We start from the raw sequence: 20980 nt of genomic DNA, 5'->3' as shown, positions 1-20980 counted from the left end.
TGAGGTGTTCTTGTCTGAGATAGAATCCTACACTAATAATAGATGAGTCCACAGCAACAATAACCTCTATGTCCAACTCATAGTCAATGGCACATAAGGCAGGGCTATTGATAACAGTGTCTTTGAGTTTGTCCATTACTACCATGTGTTCTAAACAGAACTCAAACAGAATGTTGTGCTTGGTCAAATGTGTGAGTAGTCTAGTAAGCTGAGCAAAATTTTGAATAAACATGTGGAGGACACTTGTGGTTCTGAGGAATCCTCTAACTTTGGAGACAGATTAACATGTGGGCCAGTTGCAGATTTTCTGGACTTTTGAATCATCTGGCTCCCTTCTAGTGTAGGTACACTTATGACCTAAGACAGTTGTGTACAGTTGGAATGCACACAGCTTCAGACTGGAGAACGTTCTGTAGACTACTTTGACTCACTGTATGACACAGTTTAGGTTGTGAGTGTGTTCCCATACAAATTGTTAGATACTAGGGTTTCTAGGAACAGTTTTGTACATTCTGTCTGGAAGTTTGTATCTTGTAGTTCTGCCTTTGACATAGACATCATCAGTGTAGAGTTGTACTGTATTAGGAATTTCGTCCTATAAAATAAAAGTAATATCACTATACATAATTTGAAAAGAATTAGTATAACCCATCAGAATAATAGTAAGTTGGAACGTTCTGAGTAGTGTCTGAAACATTGTAAGATTGTAAGAGTGTTCATTGAGAGAGTGTTGGTTGAAGGTAACAAAGAGATCTAGTGTAGAGTAAATGGCCCTTCCAGAGAAGGATTCAACAACCTGTTCAATCATTAGAGGTATGGATGAGTCTTGGATCAAAACTTGGTTGAGTTCCTGAAGGTTGTGGACTAGGCACAGAGACTTTCTGTCTTTCTTTACTATAGTAAACTATTAGGAACAGTAAGATGAGTTTGACAGCTTGTAAACTCTAGTGGTGATTTTGTCTTTGAGAATTTTCACAACTGTGTCAAGGTTTCCCTGTAGAATCTGGATGTTCCTTTGTACCCATGGAATATGCAGAACAGTTGGAATCAAAATCAGATTGAAGTATTCTGGGTCCAGGGCACCTTTCTCAAGCTTGTTCTAGGCAAAGGTGTCCTCATACATTGAAATCAGGTTGATCAAAAGCTGGCACTCTTCTGGCCAGAGGAAGTTGTATGGATTGATGTTAAGAGCTTCCATGCATTCTTGTGTGAAATGGTGTGTTAGGACAAACAGCTTGGGGTACAGTAGTAGTTCTGGCATGTCCTTCAACAGATCAGGATGCTTCTGTCAAACAATCTGAAATTCTTCTAGGAGAGTTCCAGCAACTGGTCTAACCTTCTTTGCTACCTTCTTGTATACAAATATGTTTTCTCTAGGGCTGTCAGGCATGTATAGAACAAAGGGGTCTAATCCTAGGGTGGCTGACAGGGTGACTGGACAACTGAGGAGCAGATTGACTATGGTAGAGACTGGTGCATGTCTATTGTAGGATGGTGTGTGTGTGTCAGGAATTGCAGCTTTGGTAGTATTGGAACTCAAATTGGAACACTGTTTGTCCTGAACACTGAGGGGCTGATTGACTAATATAGGAGTTGAGAGATCAGTGATTACTGTGAATCCTTGTTTGTTGTGTTTCTGCAGAACAGTTTGTGTTCTGGTCATAACTTGGCACTTCCATTAACAATCTGAGGGATCCAATAGTGTTATGGACTGGTTGCTGTTAATGAAGTCCTTTGTTTTGCATTCTGTGATAGTGAAGAATGGTCAGCCTAGGAGTGTCTTGAATAGGGCTTGACAAACGACTTGAGCTTGGAGGGCAATGTTGACTCTAGCAATATTGATCTTTATGTTCTCAACAGTACTGAGTGTTAGTGCTTGTCTAGAGTCAGCAGTTTCGAGCATAATTGTGAGATCAGAATGCAGATGGATTCTAAGACATTTCCATACATTCTCACAAATGATGCAGAGTGTTACTCCTTAGTCTAGAATACAGTAGATTTCTTCAGTATCTTCAAAGATGGCTTTAACTGTATGTAACAGTATAGCCTGTTCTGCAACTGACTCTAGGCTCCACACATGCTGTGAGACTTGAGCTATGATTGCATCTTTAGAAGTTGTTAGTTCCAAGGGTTCTGTCAAGACAAGGTGTGTGACAGTGTTCAGAACTTGCCTAGCAGATGACAGTTCCTTGACTTGCTTTCAGACATTAGGTGCAATCAACAACAGCTCCTTCAGGGTGAGGCTAATGCTGGAGTCTAGAACATGAGAGACTATCTGCTAGACAATGACAGGGTCTTTGATAGGAGAGAGATTACAGTACTGATGTGGTTCTGGTGGTGGTCTGGTAGTAGGCTTGTCAGTGTGCTTTGATCTGTCATACTTTAGGGCCTGGCTTACTTTGGCAGGTGGTGCAGGCTTTGGTTCCAGCTTAGGTTCCTTATCCTTCTTCTTTGGAACACTTGTTGTTCTGCACCTCAGAACCTCTACTCTGTCAAACTTGAGCTTCTTGCCAGTAGTGACTTTCTTCTTCACCTCTCTGAGTAAGACTTTGAGTCTTTCAACCTTGTATTCTGCTTCTGAGACTTCTTCAATATATGTGGCTGGAACAGTAAACAATGTTTAGGATACTGGTGCTGGCTTTGCAATTTCAAGGAGGGACACTATATACAGTAGTGTGTCCTGTATGTCTCAGGAGACTTGGGCACACTTTCTAGGGTTGGTTGCATGATACTGGTCAAAACAATTTATGAGTAGTCAGCCTTGGATTGTTGACAGAACGAACAATCTGTCAGGGAGAACAACCTTTCTGAATGTGTTCCAGATGCACTTTCTGTTGCAAATGAACTCATTAACCTTTAGACACAAGTAAATGAAGTGTCTGTCTTCTCTGCAGAAGGAGCAGTTTGTGTTGTAGGGCAGCCCTACAGAATGAGCAGATTGTGCAGATTGTGCAGATTACATACCTGTGTTTCCTACAAACAGGGAACTGGTCTTGCATTCAAACAAGTCTAACTTGCTTTGGAATGAGTGGAGCAAATCAAGGATGGTGACTATGTTTGTATCTTCTTTCTTTATCAGAATGGTTCCAGAACTCATTGTTCCAGTTGTATTGGCTGTCTTTCCTGAGCATTGCAAAGCTATACCTCCCTACATAAGCTTGGCAGTCTTGACAACTTTAGTGTATGTGTAAGCTATACAACTGTTGTGGTTAGGGTTGCAGGCTAACAAACAGAGAGTTAGCTGATCTTTGAAGGCACCCATGATACTGTCAAGGAACACTTTGTTCCAATCTTCTTCTGTGATTTCTTTCTTTGAGACTAGGAAGCTTACTATCTTCTGGAATTTGCACTGGTACTCTACAAACTCTTCTCAGTTCTGGATTCCAGTGACAGCCCATTGTTAGACCAGGATACAGAGGTCATTCTTCACATAGTAGCAATTGCAGTTGAGGGACAGGTATAATCCAAGAATTGCTGCTTGAGCAGCTTACCAATCTGAGACACTGTCTGTGGCTTCAGGTATTGAGGCCCAGATCTTGGAATTGGATTGGTTAGCATAATATTTTACTCTCCAGATAAGCTGTTGATTGGAAAGTTGGAACTCATCTCTAATCATTTCTACTTCTTCAAGGAACTAAGGCAGGTCCTACACATTGGTTCTGTCATAACAGAGAGTATCACAGCTTGTTTGGTGCAGGGGCAGGCTGGTCTGTCCTCAGATTGTAACTGGCAGAGCATTCAGAATGTTGGTTGTGGCTGGCTAGCTACTTGGAGTACTGGCTGTGGCAGGTGAGCTGCTTGGATTATTCTGTGAGCTCATCTGTTGAGACTGGGAACTTATCAGATTGTTCTGTGTACTCAGAACTGTTGGAACGATTGGAATTGGTGGAAATGCTAGAGTGATTGTGTGGTCCTCTTCTTAAACAGACAGAACAGGAGATACAGAACAAGTAGAGTTGTGTGTAGAGGTTGATGGAAACAAACTAGGGAACAAACTATGAAACATGGATAGTGAAGCTGAGCCAGATTGCTCAAGAGGTTGTATGGAAACCCCTTCAGAAACAGGACTAGGTATACAGGATACAGGTTGTGAGAGGTCACAGTCAACCAAATCTAATTCAGGTCTAGAATCTGATTCTTCTGTGATTGAGTTGGTGCACTCTCAGTAGCACTGCCACCTGTTGGCTGCTTGGCCTACTTGAGACACCTTGAGAAACCCCCCTTGCAGTAGGCTCCAAAAATGTCAATCTCAAGTACTAGTTGAGGTAGAAGAGGTTAGTTGAGTCTGTAAGGTACAGACACTGAGAGGGGTCAAGAGTGAGAAGGAATAGGTAGATCCGAGCAGAACATACAAGTTCTGAAGGTGATGATTAACAAGATGAGAGTAGTGTGGAACAACAAAGCCACACTTTGGAACAAGGCAATACAAGACAAGACAAGGCAAGATGGAATGTTAACTGAGGAGACTGTCAAACTACACACTAAGAGTTACAGTAGAGAGTAACTTGATTGCTGGAAAGTACAAATTACATGAGGGTATTTATAGAAATTATGAGTCCTTTGTAGCTACTAGTCCTTTGTGAACAAATCCACCACTGTCTCCTTTGTATTAACCCATCCAGGACTCTGGATCTGAGTCCCCTTTGTATCAATCAACCAGCTGTCTGAAGGCTCAGAGTCTTGCCTTTGTGAATTGGAACTGGAGTCTGGAACCCAACTAGTCTGAGTTGAGCAACCAAGACTATTGTGTGGGCAATGATGATGTAATCGAAGGATTGCTGATGTGAGGATGATACAACTTTGATGTGACTGAGCCCTTCCAATCAGAATGTATTAGAACGTATGTGTTGTAAGAGTATGACACTATGTCTTCTAGTTTGAGTAGACCTATTAAGTAACTGTCCCTCCTATAATTTACAAAGGGTTTACAATATTAGAAACATTATTAGTTCTTTATTAGAAGTTAGTACTCTATATAGAACAAGCTGATACACTTTATAGTACTTTCTAAGATAGCCTTTAAACTAGCTGTTATAAGGATAACCTTTCCTGTGTACTACTTCTCCTGATCCTTCTTCTAGGCCTGTTCTACTGTAAGTATTACTTCTACACTATTACAAACCTTTGTATAGTCTGCTTCTAACTGTTTCACCAATTTACACACATGTTCTAACTATCTGTAGAGTCTAGTACAATCTGTTACTTCTTTTCCTAGGACTGGTTCTAGAGTCAGGAGGTGATCTGTAGGATTAGGGATCTGGCTATTTACTAAGGTTACTATATACAACCTTTCTGTATACATTATAAACTGTTTAGAATGTGTTAGGACTAAATTTATAAGTGTAAAGTAAAGCTTGAACTAGAGGTCTGAGTGTAGGTTAGCTTTGAGAAGTTTGTAAAGCCTATTAGGATTAAGGTACTAATCTTCTAGAAGACTAAAGTTGATCCTAGTAACCTACAGCTACTATTCCTAGAAGTTACAACTATCTTACTGTGTTACTAGTAGTCTGTTCTAGGTTTGTACTACTTAGTCTATAGAGAGTATTTTACACTAAAGCTCCTGATAGAATGTGTCTAGTGTAAGCCCTTCAAGCCTAGGCTAGTTATACTTGTACTACTAGTACAGTCTACTATCCTATAAACATTCTATTATAACTACAACTATGTAGGTTGTAAGGACAGATTTAGTAGATACATACTTGTAAAATGTAGAGATTTATAACTAGAGAGTGTATAGTGTTAGGTTGTCTAGGGTCAGTATTAGAGGCTTTGTTATACTTTCCTAGACTACTTAAGCTTTAGTAGATGTAGTACAGAACATTATAGTCTTTTAGTAGTTCAGGGTAGGTAGCTTACTTGTGTTACTTTCTAGTTCTAAGAGGTCTGAGCTATTTACTAAATCCAAACTTAGGGTTACTGTAAATAGTAGTAGTGTAGAGGAAGTAAATACAGTTTCTCTAGTTAATAGAGGGGCAACTATAGTAGCTTCTAAAGATACCTAGTACTAGGGGAAACAAGACCTAGTTATATGTAGTTAGGAAGAGAGTCAAACTTGCTTTAAGACTATAGTAGTGTGTTTAGAAAGGCTAGAGAGTTTTACTAACAGTAGAGAGTGTTCAGGAAGGCTGAGGGAACCTTACTAACAGTAGGAGACATTTAGAAAGGTTAGAGGAACCTTACTAATGTGTAGTATAATAAAGACTACTTTGTTAATGTTAAAAAAAAAGTAGAATAGTACTAGGAAAGTACTAAACACTGTTACAAACAAGTTCTGTTAAGTTCTAAGTTTGCTAACATATGTAGAATACTAATAGGACAAAGGTATCTTTGTTACAGTTAGGAATAAGAACTAGTCTATGTATATGTAAGAACTCACCTTTGTTATAGTCAGGAATAAGAACTAGTATAATAAAGGTAAAAGATTAAAACTATATATACTAGAAATAAAACAAAGATGACTCATACCTAAAGGGGAAAACAATACTAAAGAGAAAAAGGAGAGTGTATACACTTAAGAATAAAGAGTATGTGACTCAAACAATAAGGAAACATAGTGTGAAGACAAAAGAGGAAATGTGTGTGACTCTAGAGTCTATACTAAGAAGGTTTAAGCTTGAAAGAAGGTCTGAGTTTGGAAATGTAGTTCTGTACCAGGAGAGGTATGGAACAGTACAGAAGCTGTTGTAAGTTATAGGGTAGGCTTACAAAAGCTGATTTACTCTCAAGACAAGTAGGTTATAAAAGGGGAGAGAATGATAACAAAAATCTTGTTCTCCTAAACAATTCCTGTTTTGTGTCTGAGACAATCTAAGAGATCTAACTCAAATCTAAGAATGTTAACTTTGTTACCTATATATAGTAAGCTCTAAGACACACACAGGACTAGGTTATAGTAAAGTAGTTAGAAAAGTAAGTTAGGGACTAGGAGAAGGATAAGGATAGACAAGTCTACTAAGAAGGCTGACTGTATGTTCTAAAGGATTAGAAGCTACAGAAGGACATTGTCTGGGCTTATTATAATAATCTGACTGTAGAACATTTAAACTAACACAAAACACAGGAACTTATTACTCAGAACTACTAGTAGCTAGAAATGTAGAGGGAAATCCTAAAGTATGTAACTAGTTGTAATACATACTAACAGACTAAGGCCTACTAAACAAGAGTTCAGGCTCCTTTATATTCACATTAGATCCTAGATTACTCTTAGGAAGAAGTCTTAGTAGACCTGATTAGTAAACTACCTGAGTCTCAGAGTTATAATACTATCTGTGTAATTGTTAACTAATTCTCTAAGTAAGTCTATACAGTTCTGACTTAAACAGAACTCACTTCTGAAAGTATAGTGTACATTTATTAAGATTATGTTTTCTAGTTGTATAGACTCCCTCAGAAGCTTATTCATGATTACAGACTATAATTTAAGTTGAAATTCATACAGGACTTGTATATACTTCTTAGAATTTAAGGGAACCCTTCTACTACATATTACTTATAAACTAATAGTCAAACTGAGTAAGTTAATCAGAAGATTAAACTCTATCTCTGAATGTTTATCAATCATTAGTAGTTAGATTAGTCTAAATAGTTAGCTCTAGTAGAATTTGTACACAATAACTAGTAACACTCTATAATAGGACAGTCTCTGTTCTTCCTTAAATATAGAAGACATCTGTATTAGAGGACAGTTCTGAACCAGAACAGTAGTTCTGAATCTGTAACAGACTTTATAGAACAGATACACAAGACCAGAGAGGACACACAAGCTCTTTTAGAGAAGGTAGTACAGATTATAAAGTAGAACTATAATTAGAAGAGGTCTGTAGTTAAGGATTACTAGTCTAGTAACAAAGTTATACTAGAAGCTACTAATCTGACTACAGATTACTTAATAAAGAAGTTAAACAATAAGTACTTTAAACCCTTCATTATTAAAAAGAAGGTTAGTACCTCTACTTACAAACTCTAACTTTTAACAATATAGAAGTACATACACTTAGTGTTTAACAAGGTTCTGTTGTCTTAGTACTACAATCTAAGTTTTCCTTTATAACAAAGACCCTTACCACCTCTACTAGAACTTAGTAGTTCTAAACTAGAATACAAAGTAGAGTATATAATAGATACTAAGTTAGTATATAGAAGGCTTAAGTTTCTTATTTACTAGAAAGGGTACTTAGTTGAAGAACACACTTGAGAACCTGTTAAGAATCTTACTCATATTATTAAAGTAATCTGAGACTTCTATCAACTTTATCTAGGTACTCTGTACTAACTCTACCTTACAGATTTCTAAACCCTACTATTCTAACTTATACTTAAGCTACTAACTAAGTCTAATGTTTACTAATTAGGATAATTGGTTTTAGAGGGAGAGTAATGTTACAGTTCTCTACTCTTACACCTTTGGTTCTGTAGGTTCTACACTCTTCTGTACTAGAACTTAGGACTTCTGTCCCTTAAGAGTACTGTTTATAAACTATATACAGACTGACTCTTACTACTACTCCTCCTTACTTTATCATTCTGTTCCTTTGTCTACTCCTTTATTCCTTGTTCATTCTATAGTTTCTTACCCTTTGTCTATCCCTTTATTCTTTACATCCTTATCTTTAACCTTCCTTTCTTTTATTCTTTATAACTTATCATTCTTAGTAGCTTACTATTCTCTAAGTACTCTTGTATAGTTTAGTATATATAGGTGTATAAGATCAGACTAGTCTAGTAGTCTTGATCTTGTCTACTCTAGATAGTCCTGTACTCTTAGACTTACTCTATATACTCTACTCTTGTCTTACTCTCTCTCTCTGTCTATTCTGTAAGTTCTAACTATATTTTAGTACTTACATTCTGTATTTCTGTTATGTAAGATAGTTATAGCCTAGGTCCCCTCACTAAGCCTTCAGGTCCCCTTTATACTGTTACTAACACTTAGTGTACACTCTTAGATTAGTACATTCAAGCTAGTTGTTTGTGAAGGTTAGAAAGCCTGTATACATTACTTATGTTCCTAATTCTGAAGGCAGATCTGGAAGACCTTCTGTGTATAGTATACAACTACTAGACATTAAATAGTAACATAATCTATGACTGGACCCTACTACTCTATATTAACAAAATCATGAATAATACTATTAGAGAATGTATATATGTAAAGATTAACATAACTAACACATTTTTCCAAACCTACATGAATCTAGAACATATTCTACTCACTACAATTAGTACTCTGTTTAGACTATATGAGTAGACAGTTATACTAATAGGATTATACAATACACTAACTATATAATAGTAGAGAGTTATAAGGGTCTTAGAACATCTTATTAGAAGGATCTGTCATGTCTACTTGGATAATATTATTATCTAGTCAGAGTCAGAGGTAGAACACATTAGAAACATTAGAAAGGTTATATAAGTACTCTATAACAAGGGTCTTGTCTGTTTACAGAAGAAAACTAAGTTATTTTACACAGAGGTTAAGTTTCTTAAGTATCTAATTATAGAAAAGGGTACAGAAGCAGACTCAGACAAGGTTAAGTAAATTCTAGAATGACTACAGTCCTAGAGAGTCTAGAACATTTACAGGTTTCTTAGACTTTTATAGTATATTATAGTATACTTTCTACACCTTATAGAACATACTATAGTTCTTTCTCTACTTATAGATAAGGATTATAATAAGGTGTTTCTAGAGTAGAAGCTAGAACACTAATGTACTTTCAACACAATCAAGTCTATTGTTACTAGCTACAAGTGCCTCACTTCTGTAGACTACAATTCAGGAGAGCAGATCTATGTAACTATGAATGTAAGTAATTCTAGGACTAGAGTAGTCCTTAGTGTTGGATTCTTGTAGAAAACAGTAAAACCTGTAGTATTTGAGTTCAAGCAATACAATAGTATAGAATGTAATTACCTGATACACAAGTACAAACTCCTTACAATTGTTCACACACTTAAGAAATAGTGTGTTTACCTTCTAAGAGTACATTTCTATGTTTACACAGATTACTATACTCTTAAATACTTAGATACACAGTATAATCTGTTCTAGAGACAAGCCTAGTAGATAGAGGACCTTTCCTAGTATAACTATAAGCTGTATTACATTAAAGGAGAAGAGAACACAGTTACTAATACACTCTCCTGTCACTCAGACTTTAATATTAGTCTGGAAAATAATAACCTAGTATAGGCAACACAGATGAGTTCTGTTACAAGTTTTGATACAATCTTGGAAGTATTGTAGGAGCTTGTAAGGATTAAGGACTACTGTACTTAGACAACTGGTTAGTAATTCTAAGCTCTAGAAACATGTACAAAACCTTGTACCACCTTACACATAATAAACTAGAACATTTTAGTACAGATAAGACTTATCTGTCCTTGTACAACTTATTCTATTAGCCTAACATGTGCTAGGATCTTGAACAGAACTATATTCTAGACTATAATACATACTAACACAATAAGAACCTAACAATAAAACCTACTAGTCTACTACATTTGTTACTAGTTCTGAATGTATGTTTTGAGAGTATTATAATTGACTTTGTTAGACTACTACTAGAAGACAGTAGATACAATAGAATAGTAATAATGATGAATTAACTAGGTAGTACAGACATTAGAATTGAACTGTATAGAATAAACATGATAGTAGAAGAATTTGTAGAACTGTTCTTTAACAAATAGTATTACAAAAACAGCTTACCTTAGGAAATCATTTCTAACTAGGACTGTCTGTTCCTGTCTAGATTTTGGACTGTATTACATATAAGGACAGGTATAAAGCTGAAGATGTTAACAGTATACTATTTAGAGACAGATAGAGCAAGTGAGTATACTAATAAGATAGTAAGTTAGTTATTATACTTCTATATTAATTACTAACAGTAGGGTTAGTAGGCTCAGCTCTTATAAGTCTGGTTCTGTATTATAAATATGGTAAACACTTCTATAGGATATTCATTATTCTAACTATATTATAGATGCTCACTATAGACAGTTCTACCATTTACACAACTAGAACAGTTGTAAGTAGATTCTCTAAAAGTATGAGTATCAGAATTCCTAGCCTACATACATTAGAATGTTATAGAGGCACAAGACACTCTTCTAGTAGCTAAAACCTGCTAGACACATTATACAAATCAAGACTGTACTGTAGAAGATTGTTTTATAGTAAGAGACTAAGTTATACTCTCTACTTACAATTACTACTAGAACTACCTTGTACAAATGTTAGAACACACTGTAAAATTCATACCTTACTATAATAGACTGTATTTTATTATTATAGTAAACCTAAACAAGTTAGAATACACTCTAAAGCTATCTAACTCTAATCAGACTTTCCTAGGATTCTATACAAACTAACTCAAGTGTTATATCCTAAATAATAATATACTCTTTCTACAATGTACTCTTAATTGACTAGGTCTGGTAGAAGGAGAGGAGGAGATTTACAAGGTATTGTGTATTGTAGATACAAGGTACAAAGGCTAAGGTTAGTAGTATTTGGTAGAATAAGTAGGATAGGGTGAATAGGAATAAGAATAGAAAGTACAGTCAGAGCTTTAGAGGTTAGCCTCTAAAGTTCTACAGGCCTAGTTAGCTTTGTATCCCTATAAGAGTACTATTTTTTTAGAGGAGGGAGGAGTGTAAGCCTGCTTAACAACTTATAACAGTTTCTACACAGTTCTATAGTACAGAACTACAGATTCTGTATATGGATTCTTATAGTAGCTTACTAAGCTACACACTTTTCCTACATACTTACATTAAGTCCCCCTTTTATTATAACCACCTTCTTTACATTCCTAGATACATACTATCCCCTTTTGTCTTCCTCTTTAAGTATGTATCATGTTCTCCTCTTTTGTTCCCCTTTTATTTTCCCCTTTGAGTATGGACCATTTCCTTAGTATATATAGTTAGTATTCTTTACCTTTGTTGTATCAGTTTGTATTTCTGACTATAACAAAGGTGAGTCCTTTGTTAGTACATGTACAGTTTGTATTTCTGACTGTAACAAAGATACTTTTGTCCTGTCAGCCTTTGTGTGTTACTACAAACTCAGAACTCATTTGTAACAGTGTTTAGTACTTCCCTAGTACTGTTCCAATTATCTTATTAAAAGTATACTATAAGTATATAATATGTACATTATACTTAGATTATCTTAGACAACTAATACCTAACTTGCTTATATAATTAACAGCTAAAGATTGAGAGTATATAATAACACACTTATACATACTACCCTTTCTCTTCAACCTCTACCACCTCTCTAAGTCTAACTCTCTACTATACTACTATATTGTTACTTTTGTTCTCTCTAAGTCTCTAGTCTTTCTCCTCTTACATACATTCTACTAGCTACTACTCTACCTTTAACAACATTAATAATAAACATTACTGTACTTGTCTCTCTAATTAACTGTTATAATGTCTACACTGAGTTCTAGATTCTATACAGCTAATTACACTGTACCCTCTTAGTCTCAATAATGTTAAATGTAAGCAACCAGTTCACTTTATAATAACCTGTACAATAGTTACTTATTCCTCTCCTCCCAACTTTTTGTCTCCCTTCCATCCCTTCTACTTCTTATTCTACCAATTGTGTTACCTCTCCTTTATTGTCCTCCTTTCTACACTACCTTCCCTTTTGTATTCACATTCTTACATCTGTATTGTTAACTAATACTGAGCAAATTCTTCAAAAATCCTATACACTTATATACTTCTTCCTACTCTATAGTGTAAGCAACAATTAATGAGTACACACTTGTAACAATGTCTATATATATTTACTCCTATCATACTACCCCTTCTCTTACTCAGTATGTGCTCTCCTTCCCTACCTGTACAATGCTTGATATTATTCTTAGTAGGCCTACACTGTATGTATTTACATTCCTCTGTACTAAGTATGACACTATATTGAACAGAAGTAGTGGTCTATTACTCACACCTATCCAAGATGAGTTGAATCTGTCCACATCTTCCACTTTACCCTCACTCTTCAATCCAGAACATTCTAGAGATACACTTTTGTAGTCATTTACAAATCAGATTGTTTAATACTCTGGATCTCAACCCTAGTACACTACTTACACTTACTGTACACTGTTACAGTGTATCTATCTCTTTACTTTAAGTACTCACACTTGCTAACAACCTCTTACCCTCTTAGCAAGTTAACCTCCAAACTCACCTTACAAGTACAACCTTGACCTCTACAATCTATACAATCTTACAATCTACACACAATTCAACTTGCAGGGACTGAGTGTTGACCAAAGCATAGTAACAAAGACTATTTCAAATGGCTGAGAAACACATTCATTCTCTATTGTCAACACACTCACTATCTGTTGTCAGATTATTTCCCTAATTGTTGTAGATAATAATGTATTTATACAATATTTCAATGTAATAATAAACTGTCATTTTAATAATAAACAGATATAAGTAAAAACTTGTCTTATACATTTTATATACATATGTTTTCCTTGTTAAAATGACAAGTATTATAATACTTAGCTATTTTGTAAGGTACACTTTAAGCACTTGTATATCTTAGTAAGTACTACAATTCTTATCATTCTTGACCAGATAGTCAAGACTTTTTAATAACTTTCTTAGCTTCTTATTATCTTTCCAAAACCCTTAGGTACACAATAAGCTCTTTTACAAAATGTAGAAAATATATATAATTTATATACATATAAGCTAATACAAAGTTTGAGATATTTTCCTGATGAGGGACCCTGTTCAATTTATTCCATAATTAATCCAGGGTTCAGAAGTTCAATAGGATGGTTTTTTTACTTGAGCATAACTATGGTCAGAAAACAATGTCATTCTTTGGAACACTGAAATTGGTGAAATTGTTTCTGGTCCTTTCAAGGCTGAGAAAGCTATTTACATTGGTGCAGCTCTTGCCTTTTCTCTAATGGGAAATGCATTGCCTCACAGAGCAGGGACAATTATTATGTGTGCAACATGGAGAGTGGGAATATTAATATTGTAATTGGCCTTTAGAAGGATCATGCAGAAGCTTTGATTCCATTGCCTTCTCATATGACGGGTAATGCATTGTGTCAGGCATGGGCAATGGTAAGGTCACGGTTTGGGATACAAGACTGCTACTGAAAGTACTCAAAGATTCAGGATTTAAAAAAAAACCTCTTTAACCAGCCTCTTATTAGTTGGCTGTTATAGTTATATTATTGGTACTTCCTGCCCAGTGCCCATGCTGTACATGCAATATTAAAGAATAAAATAAGGATGCATCACACTATCTTCTACTTGTGGACCTGCTGGAACTTGTCACCCACCCAGTACCGGGGGAGGGGGTTCAGAAGTACAGTTAAGTTTGTAGTTAATCATCAATGAGCACAAGACTCGGTACAGAATAAATTACTGAAGAGAAATTTCATCCTTGTTTGAATTTTCAGTTTGAATGAGTAATGGTGGATGGATATCAGTGTAAATTTGCAACAAATATGATGTTTTCCCGAGGGGTCTTGAACTGAGAACGATCAGTGGACCCTTTGAACAAGTACCGAGCCGGGAGAAATTCCTGTCTCTCGGTATCCTTCCGGAAATTGAATTAAAAGGCCATAAACACTATCGTAGCTGTGCCAGTGCATTCACAGGTTTGAATACCGTAAAGAATTAGTCCATGGTACATGCAAATTATATGTAGAGAAAGAAAATTCCTATACCCAAAGGCTTGGTCTGCGGTACCAATTACCGTCGGCAAAGATGCTTGGCTGCCCTCGATCACGGTGCCAGCGATGCGATACTGGCGCCAGGCACCGCATTCGAGTCGCTACATCGAATGATAATTTGTTCATGGATGGCGAGAGCATCGGCGCAACAGCCTTTTGCACGCGTGAGATGATTGTTCCAAATGGAGAACGCAGCAGCCAGACGGTAAATCGGCCAGGAGCGCTACTTCGTTGCAGACGCCCGGTCACTCTTTCAACATCATCCAAACAATGGCTGCACGACGCCAGTCGTCGACAACCTCCCTATCAAAATATGCCCGTGTAAACTCCCCTGACCTCTCGAACCGCTCGCTTGACTTCTGCAACGCGTTCTGGGGTGCTGCTGATGGCGGTGTTGACGTTCTCTTCGCTCGCATGCGCGGTGCGGCACGAACCATCGACGAACTCCGTGCTTTTTGGAAGGAACGAGCAGCGATAGAGGAGGAGTATGCGAAACGCTTGTCGAAACTTGCAAAGCAACCGCTCGGGCGGGATGAGATTGGGTGCGTTGTTTTCGGGCGGCCAGTTGCCTGCCTGTATCAACTGAGTGATCGTGCTGACGCGAGCGCACAGGGAGCTCAAAAACTCATTGGATACATTGAGATTAGAGACGGATAAACAAGCTACTGCACATGCGCAACTCGCGCACCAGGTACATACTGAGCTGGAGTCCCCAGCGGGTGCGTTCACCGCCCGACAAGCCCAGTTCAAGCGCGGCGCACAGTCCGTCATCGAGAAGGCCTTTAAAAATAAACAGACTCAGGAATCATACGTGACGAAGGCACGCGAGAAGTATGAAGCAGATTGCATGCGTATCAACTCTTACATGGCACAGTCTACCCTTGTACAGGGTAAGGATCTTGAGAAGATTCAACTCAAGCTCGATCGGGCACGGCAAACCGTAACCGCTAATGAAAAAGATTTTGCAAACTTTGCGAGAGCGTTACAGGGTACGGTAGAGAAGTGGGAAAGAGACTGGAAAGCATTTTGTGACGCATGTCAGGATCTCGAAGAGGAGCGAATAGAGTTTATGAAGGATAATGTTTGGGCTTATGCTAATGCCGTCTCGACGGTCTGCGTGTCGGACGATGAGGTATGAGTAATATCTAAGAATTTCTTCTTCGATCAATCTGATGTCACTATCTTCTAGTCATGCGAGAAGATTCGACTCTCTCTTGAACAACTCGAACCAGATCGTGACATGGAAAACTTCGTCAGAGACTACGGAACTGGCAATGAAGTCCCCGATCCACCAAAGTTCATCAGCTATTCGGACCCGGATGCTGCTATCGTAGCTTCTTCCCGCCAAGCTCCGCGCTACGCAAGTTATCCCCGTGTCTCGAACAGACATCTATCAATGGGTGAGGTACTGCGCGCGATGCCCCAAGACCAGGAGCCGACGGACGCCGGAATGGCTGGATTTGGCGCAGGCGGCAGTGGTACTGGCAGAAATGGCGATCTTGAACGATCCAACACGACGGCAACTCAGAGCCGTTCAATCGCGTCGTCCAGCCCTGTCAATGGAACAGGAACGAGCGCACCGACAACTCCATCTACCGTTCTTACAAGTGCTCACACTCGCTCCCAGTCACAAGCAGGCCCATCTTCCGCTTCTGACCCATCCACTCAAAAAACGATGCTTGCCGTGGGAGGCGGTGTGTACGAAGTCTATCCGGATCAAGATCCTCAGAACGTGGTCAATTCTACTGGACCGAGTTCCGGTACAGGGCCTACAAGTTCTCGCGTTGGTGGAGGTGACGATCCGCTTCTGAAACAAATGGCCGAACTACGCAACAGCGCTGCTGCGACTGGGTCTATTCGTCGCAACAGTGTGAATGCTCAACGTCCTTCATCCGCTCAACAGAGCGTTTCGCCCGCGCCAAGTGCAGGAGCGTCAGGTCCTGCTCCGGGTGGTTCTGCAGGTTCTGCACTTGCTGCTCCTGTACCAAAGACTGCGCAACCGGCGAATCGCGACTACCGGAATTCCGCCGAGATGGTTGTAGGTGGTCCACCTCCTGGTTCTCGCCCGACATCGCCGGCCGGACCGCCCACTGCGGCGCATATGATACCGCCCGCGCAAGTATCAACATCCTCATTACCAGTCGAAGATGTCGTTTCTTCATATGCGCCGGCGCTTCCTGGTGAACGTAGGACCCCAATTAGCCGTGGGAATAGTCCTGGAATCGTTGGACCGTCGCATGGTCATAGTCAGAGTCTCGGACAGAACATTAATAATCAACGGCCAAGTCTCGAGCGTCCGAAGAGTCGCGAAGGGTTCGCTGGGATTGGATCCGGTGGACGTTCGCCGAGTCCTGGTCCTGCGCCTGGTCCGTCGGGAAGTGCATATGTCAATGGAAGTCAAAATAATTATCGACTTCCGAGTCCTGTTTCGGGACCAGGAGCAGACTTGGGAATTTCGCTAGATGCTTCGGGACAGGTTACACATGATCGAATGGCGGAGCAGTATCGTCAACCTCCTCCACCGGCACAACAACAAGCACTACCTCCTCAGCCGCCTGCTCCTCGCGGTCAATACGGACCTCTTCAGCGGAACCAGAGTATGCATGTAGCTTCTCCTGTCGGCCCGCCCCCGCCTCAGCAACAACCTCCATATGGTGGACCTCCTCCCCCACATGGACAATATATCCCGCAACAACTTCCTTATGGACAACCTGCTCCACCACCACCAAGTGCCCAAGGTCTCAGTCCTGGCGTGCAGCGCCAACCATCTTTATGGTATCATCAACAACAACAACAGCAGCAGCAGATACCTCAACATCAACAGCCGCCACCACCTCAGCAACAACAGCAACCGCAGTACATCCCGCCTCCACCTCAACAACAACAGGGGCAACAGCCGATGAACTCGTATGCGCCTAACGGTGCGAACCTCCATCGTGGACCGTCAATGAACATGCATCCGCCACCTGCTCCTGCACATTCGAATGGGTTGGGGTATCAGAATACTGGGTATTTTGATCAGCATGTAAGGAGGAGTCCGAGTCCTCAGCCTCCACCTGGTATGGCTGCCCCGACGGGACAATTCATCAACGGAAGGCCAATTCTGTTTTACGGTGCGCATACATCCCATTCATTCCACCCGACTTCCCTATCTAACTAACTCAAACTCTGACTTCATATTTTATATTTATTTTGGATAGTTAAAGCGCTGTACGACTACCAAGCTACGATTGACGAAGAGTTTGATTTTACTGCTGGAGATGTTATTGCTGTTACGTCGACCCCGGAGGATGGGTGGTGGACCGGAGAACTGTTGGATGACTCGCGACGTGTACCGGGTCGGACGGTCTTCCCGAGTAACTTTGTTTGCTTGTTCTGATTTGATGTGATGTGACGACTTTCACATTTAACCCTCCTCTTAACCCTCATTTACCTGAAGTTGTCCTCCGCCTTCCTATTCCCTCCCTGCTCTCTCTAATTCCAGATTACCGAGGAGTTGTTTTGTTTTGTTTTGATTTTTCTCGTGTTTATATGATTGATGACAGACGTGAGATGTCAAGTCGGACTCTATTCATGCATGTTAGTCGTTTTTGTGTATCCAGTTTCCCGATTTTCCCATTGTCTTGCTTTTCTTCCTTTCTTTTGGCTTCTGTCTTCAATATATCTTTTATGTTAATGTTTTTATGACATTACTCATTTCTCTCCTTCATCTCTATTCATTCATCTTCGCTTCTTCACTTCACTTTATTTTGAAGTGTTTGTGTGGATGCCTTTTTAAGTAGGCAAGTGGTACAGTAACGTTATGATATCCAGCGATGTTGTTTTTTTTTGTTCCAATGTTTGGTATATCAATATATCTTGTCTGGTAATATATACAAGATTGGCTTTCTATATCATATGATTTTTTGTTGCACTCTAAGGGTACCTCCTTTTTATCTGGTGTTCAATATACTGGTTCAAGTTACAAATAACTTGTTTAATTTCTCTGCCGCTTATTTTTACTAATTAATTACGGTTTTGCCTTGACTGAACGTATTGATAGTTCAGCTGATGAGAGGGTTCTGCATTGAACCTTCTACGAATTCGTAAGGACTTTGTTCATTCATACGTTTCGTCTGGTACCAATCAATTTCTATACACAAAAACCCTTGCAAATACATATCTGCTGTAGGTTTATCAAGAACAGGGGTGGAGAATCCAGAGGCAAGTAATGTGTTGAAGAAACATGCAAAATGCCTAGCAAGAAGAAAGTCATAGCACGAGGAGCTAAAGCACACTGATTCGCGACAGGAGTCGCTCTCGTCTTCCTCTTCTTCCTCTTCTTCCTCTTAATTGACCCTTTCAACGACAAATTCATGATTATCCTGTACGTTGAGATCTTCCATCGTTTGGTCACTATAACATTGAAATAAGAGATCACCTTCATCACCCCCATTATGCAATAGTTCTACTCTATGAAAATTCAGGCTCGTCAGAACTTCTTTTTTTAGAAAGGTAGAGATAGTGTGGCATACTTGGTGTGATCAACCCTGAATGCTTTGCATGCAGCCTTGAGGACACTGCGTACAGAGTCTTCGCGACGGACTCTGAACCAACGAGGGTTGTAGATGCTGTTGGGTGGAGGCGTGACTTTGATGAGAATATGTTCTGGATCTCCTGACGCAGCTTTTCTGGGTGAGGGCTTATGGTGTAACCGACTCCCTATCTTGGCTTCTCTAGCAGAGCAACGAGTGCTGGTGCAGGTACAAAAAGTTGAGCCAGTGCTGGTAGTAGTCACATTGTTAGGTGGGTTCTCAGGTGCTGCTCTGCCTGAATCTAGAAGTTGTCCCCAGGTTGAGCTACGTCCGGGAGAGTGTTCCTTTTCTACATCACAAAAGTAAGGAAGGCTAGTTCAGACGACAGAAATAGGACTGGTACTACCCACAGTGGGTTTCATACCTTTCTCCTTGTCCTTCAGAGATTCTTTACCCTCCTCTTCTGCATCGGCGTTGAGTTCCAAATCCCTCTAAAATATTGCGACTTGCATTAGCTCACCTCCCAGTGGCTTCGGACTTCCTGTAGGGTCACTTGATGGTTCGTGTTCATGACCATTCACTTCGCTATCCTGGCCATGATTTTCGTCTGGCGGAGCAACATCGACGTATTCGCTCTCGAGAGTTTCCGTGCTCGTCTGTTTTTCTACTTCTGCTTCATGTGCAGTCTCTGACGACGCTCTGATCGTTTCAAGTACTTCACGCTTCGGTACGTGTTTCACATTATGTGCAAGTGCTGTGCGAAAGATTCAAGTCAATAAGTATGCAAAAGAATGCACGAAATCAATGTTCTCTCACTATCTCGTTGCCCTTCCGATCTAACACTGGGTTGATTCGGATATAGGACGCGAACATATACATTCCCTACGATGTCCTTGATCCCAATCCAAGCTTCCTCATGGATCCGTATTTTTTTCCCCGCGCAGATATTCAGCTCATCCGTTTCGAATTCAATGTTCGCCCTTTCGAGATTCCATTCCCTCGCAACGTAATCCTGCAAGTCTGCGTATTTCGCGTATAGATCTACGGGCACCAAGACACGGTCTTCGTCGTAATGCACAACGAATAAATGCACGGGGGAGCGATGTGAGGGACACAAAGTGGACGATACAAGCATGGCAGGTTATCTGGCCTCTTTGCGAGATGGTGGTTGAGCTGAACGTTGGAAACATTTTTTTTGAATGGAAGCAATAGGAATTGAATGTCAAATGTAAGAAGGAAGGCGTCCTGCCTAACATGTTAATTTACGTCACGTGAGCGTTTTCTTTGACACACTTCCAAAAGGTTATGTCGTTGCCTCTAATAACCGGAACTCCTTTATCACCCTCACACTATCCCTCAGAACAATGCTCGCGGTCGTTTGATCTGATTCTTCTTTGTTGTGTGTTTAATGTACCCTTTTTAAAATTCTAGTATTCGATATACAGTCTTTGATAATTTTTTTTTTGGAATGTACAGTATATGACAAAAGTATTGCACAGGTGAAAAAATATATATAACTTCCCCAAAACACAATAATATTACACTCTGTAAATTGGTACTTGTAGTCTAGCATTTTATGAATACAACACTCTATAGAGTATTAAATTCCTTTCAAAAATGAGTGAAAGTAGAGAAGAATACAAAAAAGGTCATTTTCAACTGTTTTATAGAGTACATACACAGTCAACTAAAAATCACTAAAATTAAGTTCTAGATAAG

General features: G+C 39.3%; 2 protein-coding genes across 2 annotated transcripts; one reads left to right on the top strand and one right to left on the bottom strand.

The window, feature by feature from the left end:
- Window positions 1-14991: 14991 nt before the first annotated feature.
- FOMMEDRAFT_116643 (uncharacterized protein) lies at window positions 14992-18565 on the top strand. The gene is made up of 4 exons (XM_007262069.1): window positions 14992-15289; window positions 15360-15879; window positions 15937-17860; window positions 17948-18565. The coding sequence occupies exons 1-4, from the start codon at window positions 15018-15020 to the stop codon at window positions 18124-18126; spliced, it is 2895 nt and encodes a 964-aa protein (XP_007262131.1). The 5' UTR covers window positions 14992-15017; the 3' UTR covers window positions 18127-18565.
- Window positions 18566-18790: 225 nt separating this feature from the next.
- Window positions 18791-20396, bottom strand: FOMMEDRAFT_25338 (uncharacterized protein; the record flags this gene model as incomplete). Its single annotated transcript, XM_007262068.1, has 7 exons — window positions 18791-18983; window positions 19025-19142; window positions 19168-19199; window positions 19262-19610; window positions 19686-19724; window positions 19782-20015; window positions 20078-20396. The coding sequence occupies 7 exons, from the start codon at window positions 20394-20396 to the stop codon at window positions 18791-18793; spliced, it is 1284 nt and encodes a 427-aa protein (XP_007262130.1).
- Between the last annotated feature and the right edge of the window lie 584 nt (window positions 20397-20980).

The sequence above is a fragment of the Fomitiporia mediterranea genome (genome assembly GCF_000271605.1).
Source record: "Fomitiporia mediterranea MF3/22 unplaced genomic scaffold FOMMEscaffold_1, whole genome shotgun sequence".
Lineage (NCBI taxonomy): Eukaryota > Fungi > Basidiomycota > Agaricomycetes > Hymenochaetales > Hymenochaetaceae > Fomitiporia > Fomitiporia mediterranea.
This window is presented reverse-complemented; position numbering and strand designations above follow the sequence as displayed.

Excerpts from the sequence above, each read along its gene's own strand:
- FOMMEDRAFT_116643 (XM_007262069.1), top strand. The coding sequence starts at position 15,018 with ATGGCTGCACGACGCCAGTCGTCGACAACCTCCCTATCAAAATATGCC. Across the intron at positions 15,290-15,359 it reads CTCGGGCGGGATGAGATTGG|GGAGCTCAAAAACTCATTGG; the intron begins GTGCGTTGTTTT and ends GCGAGCGCACAG. Across the intron at positions 17,861-17,947 it reads AAGGCCAATTCTGTTTTACG|TTAAAGCGCTGTACGACTAC; the intron begins GTGCGCATACAT and ends TATTTTGGATAG.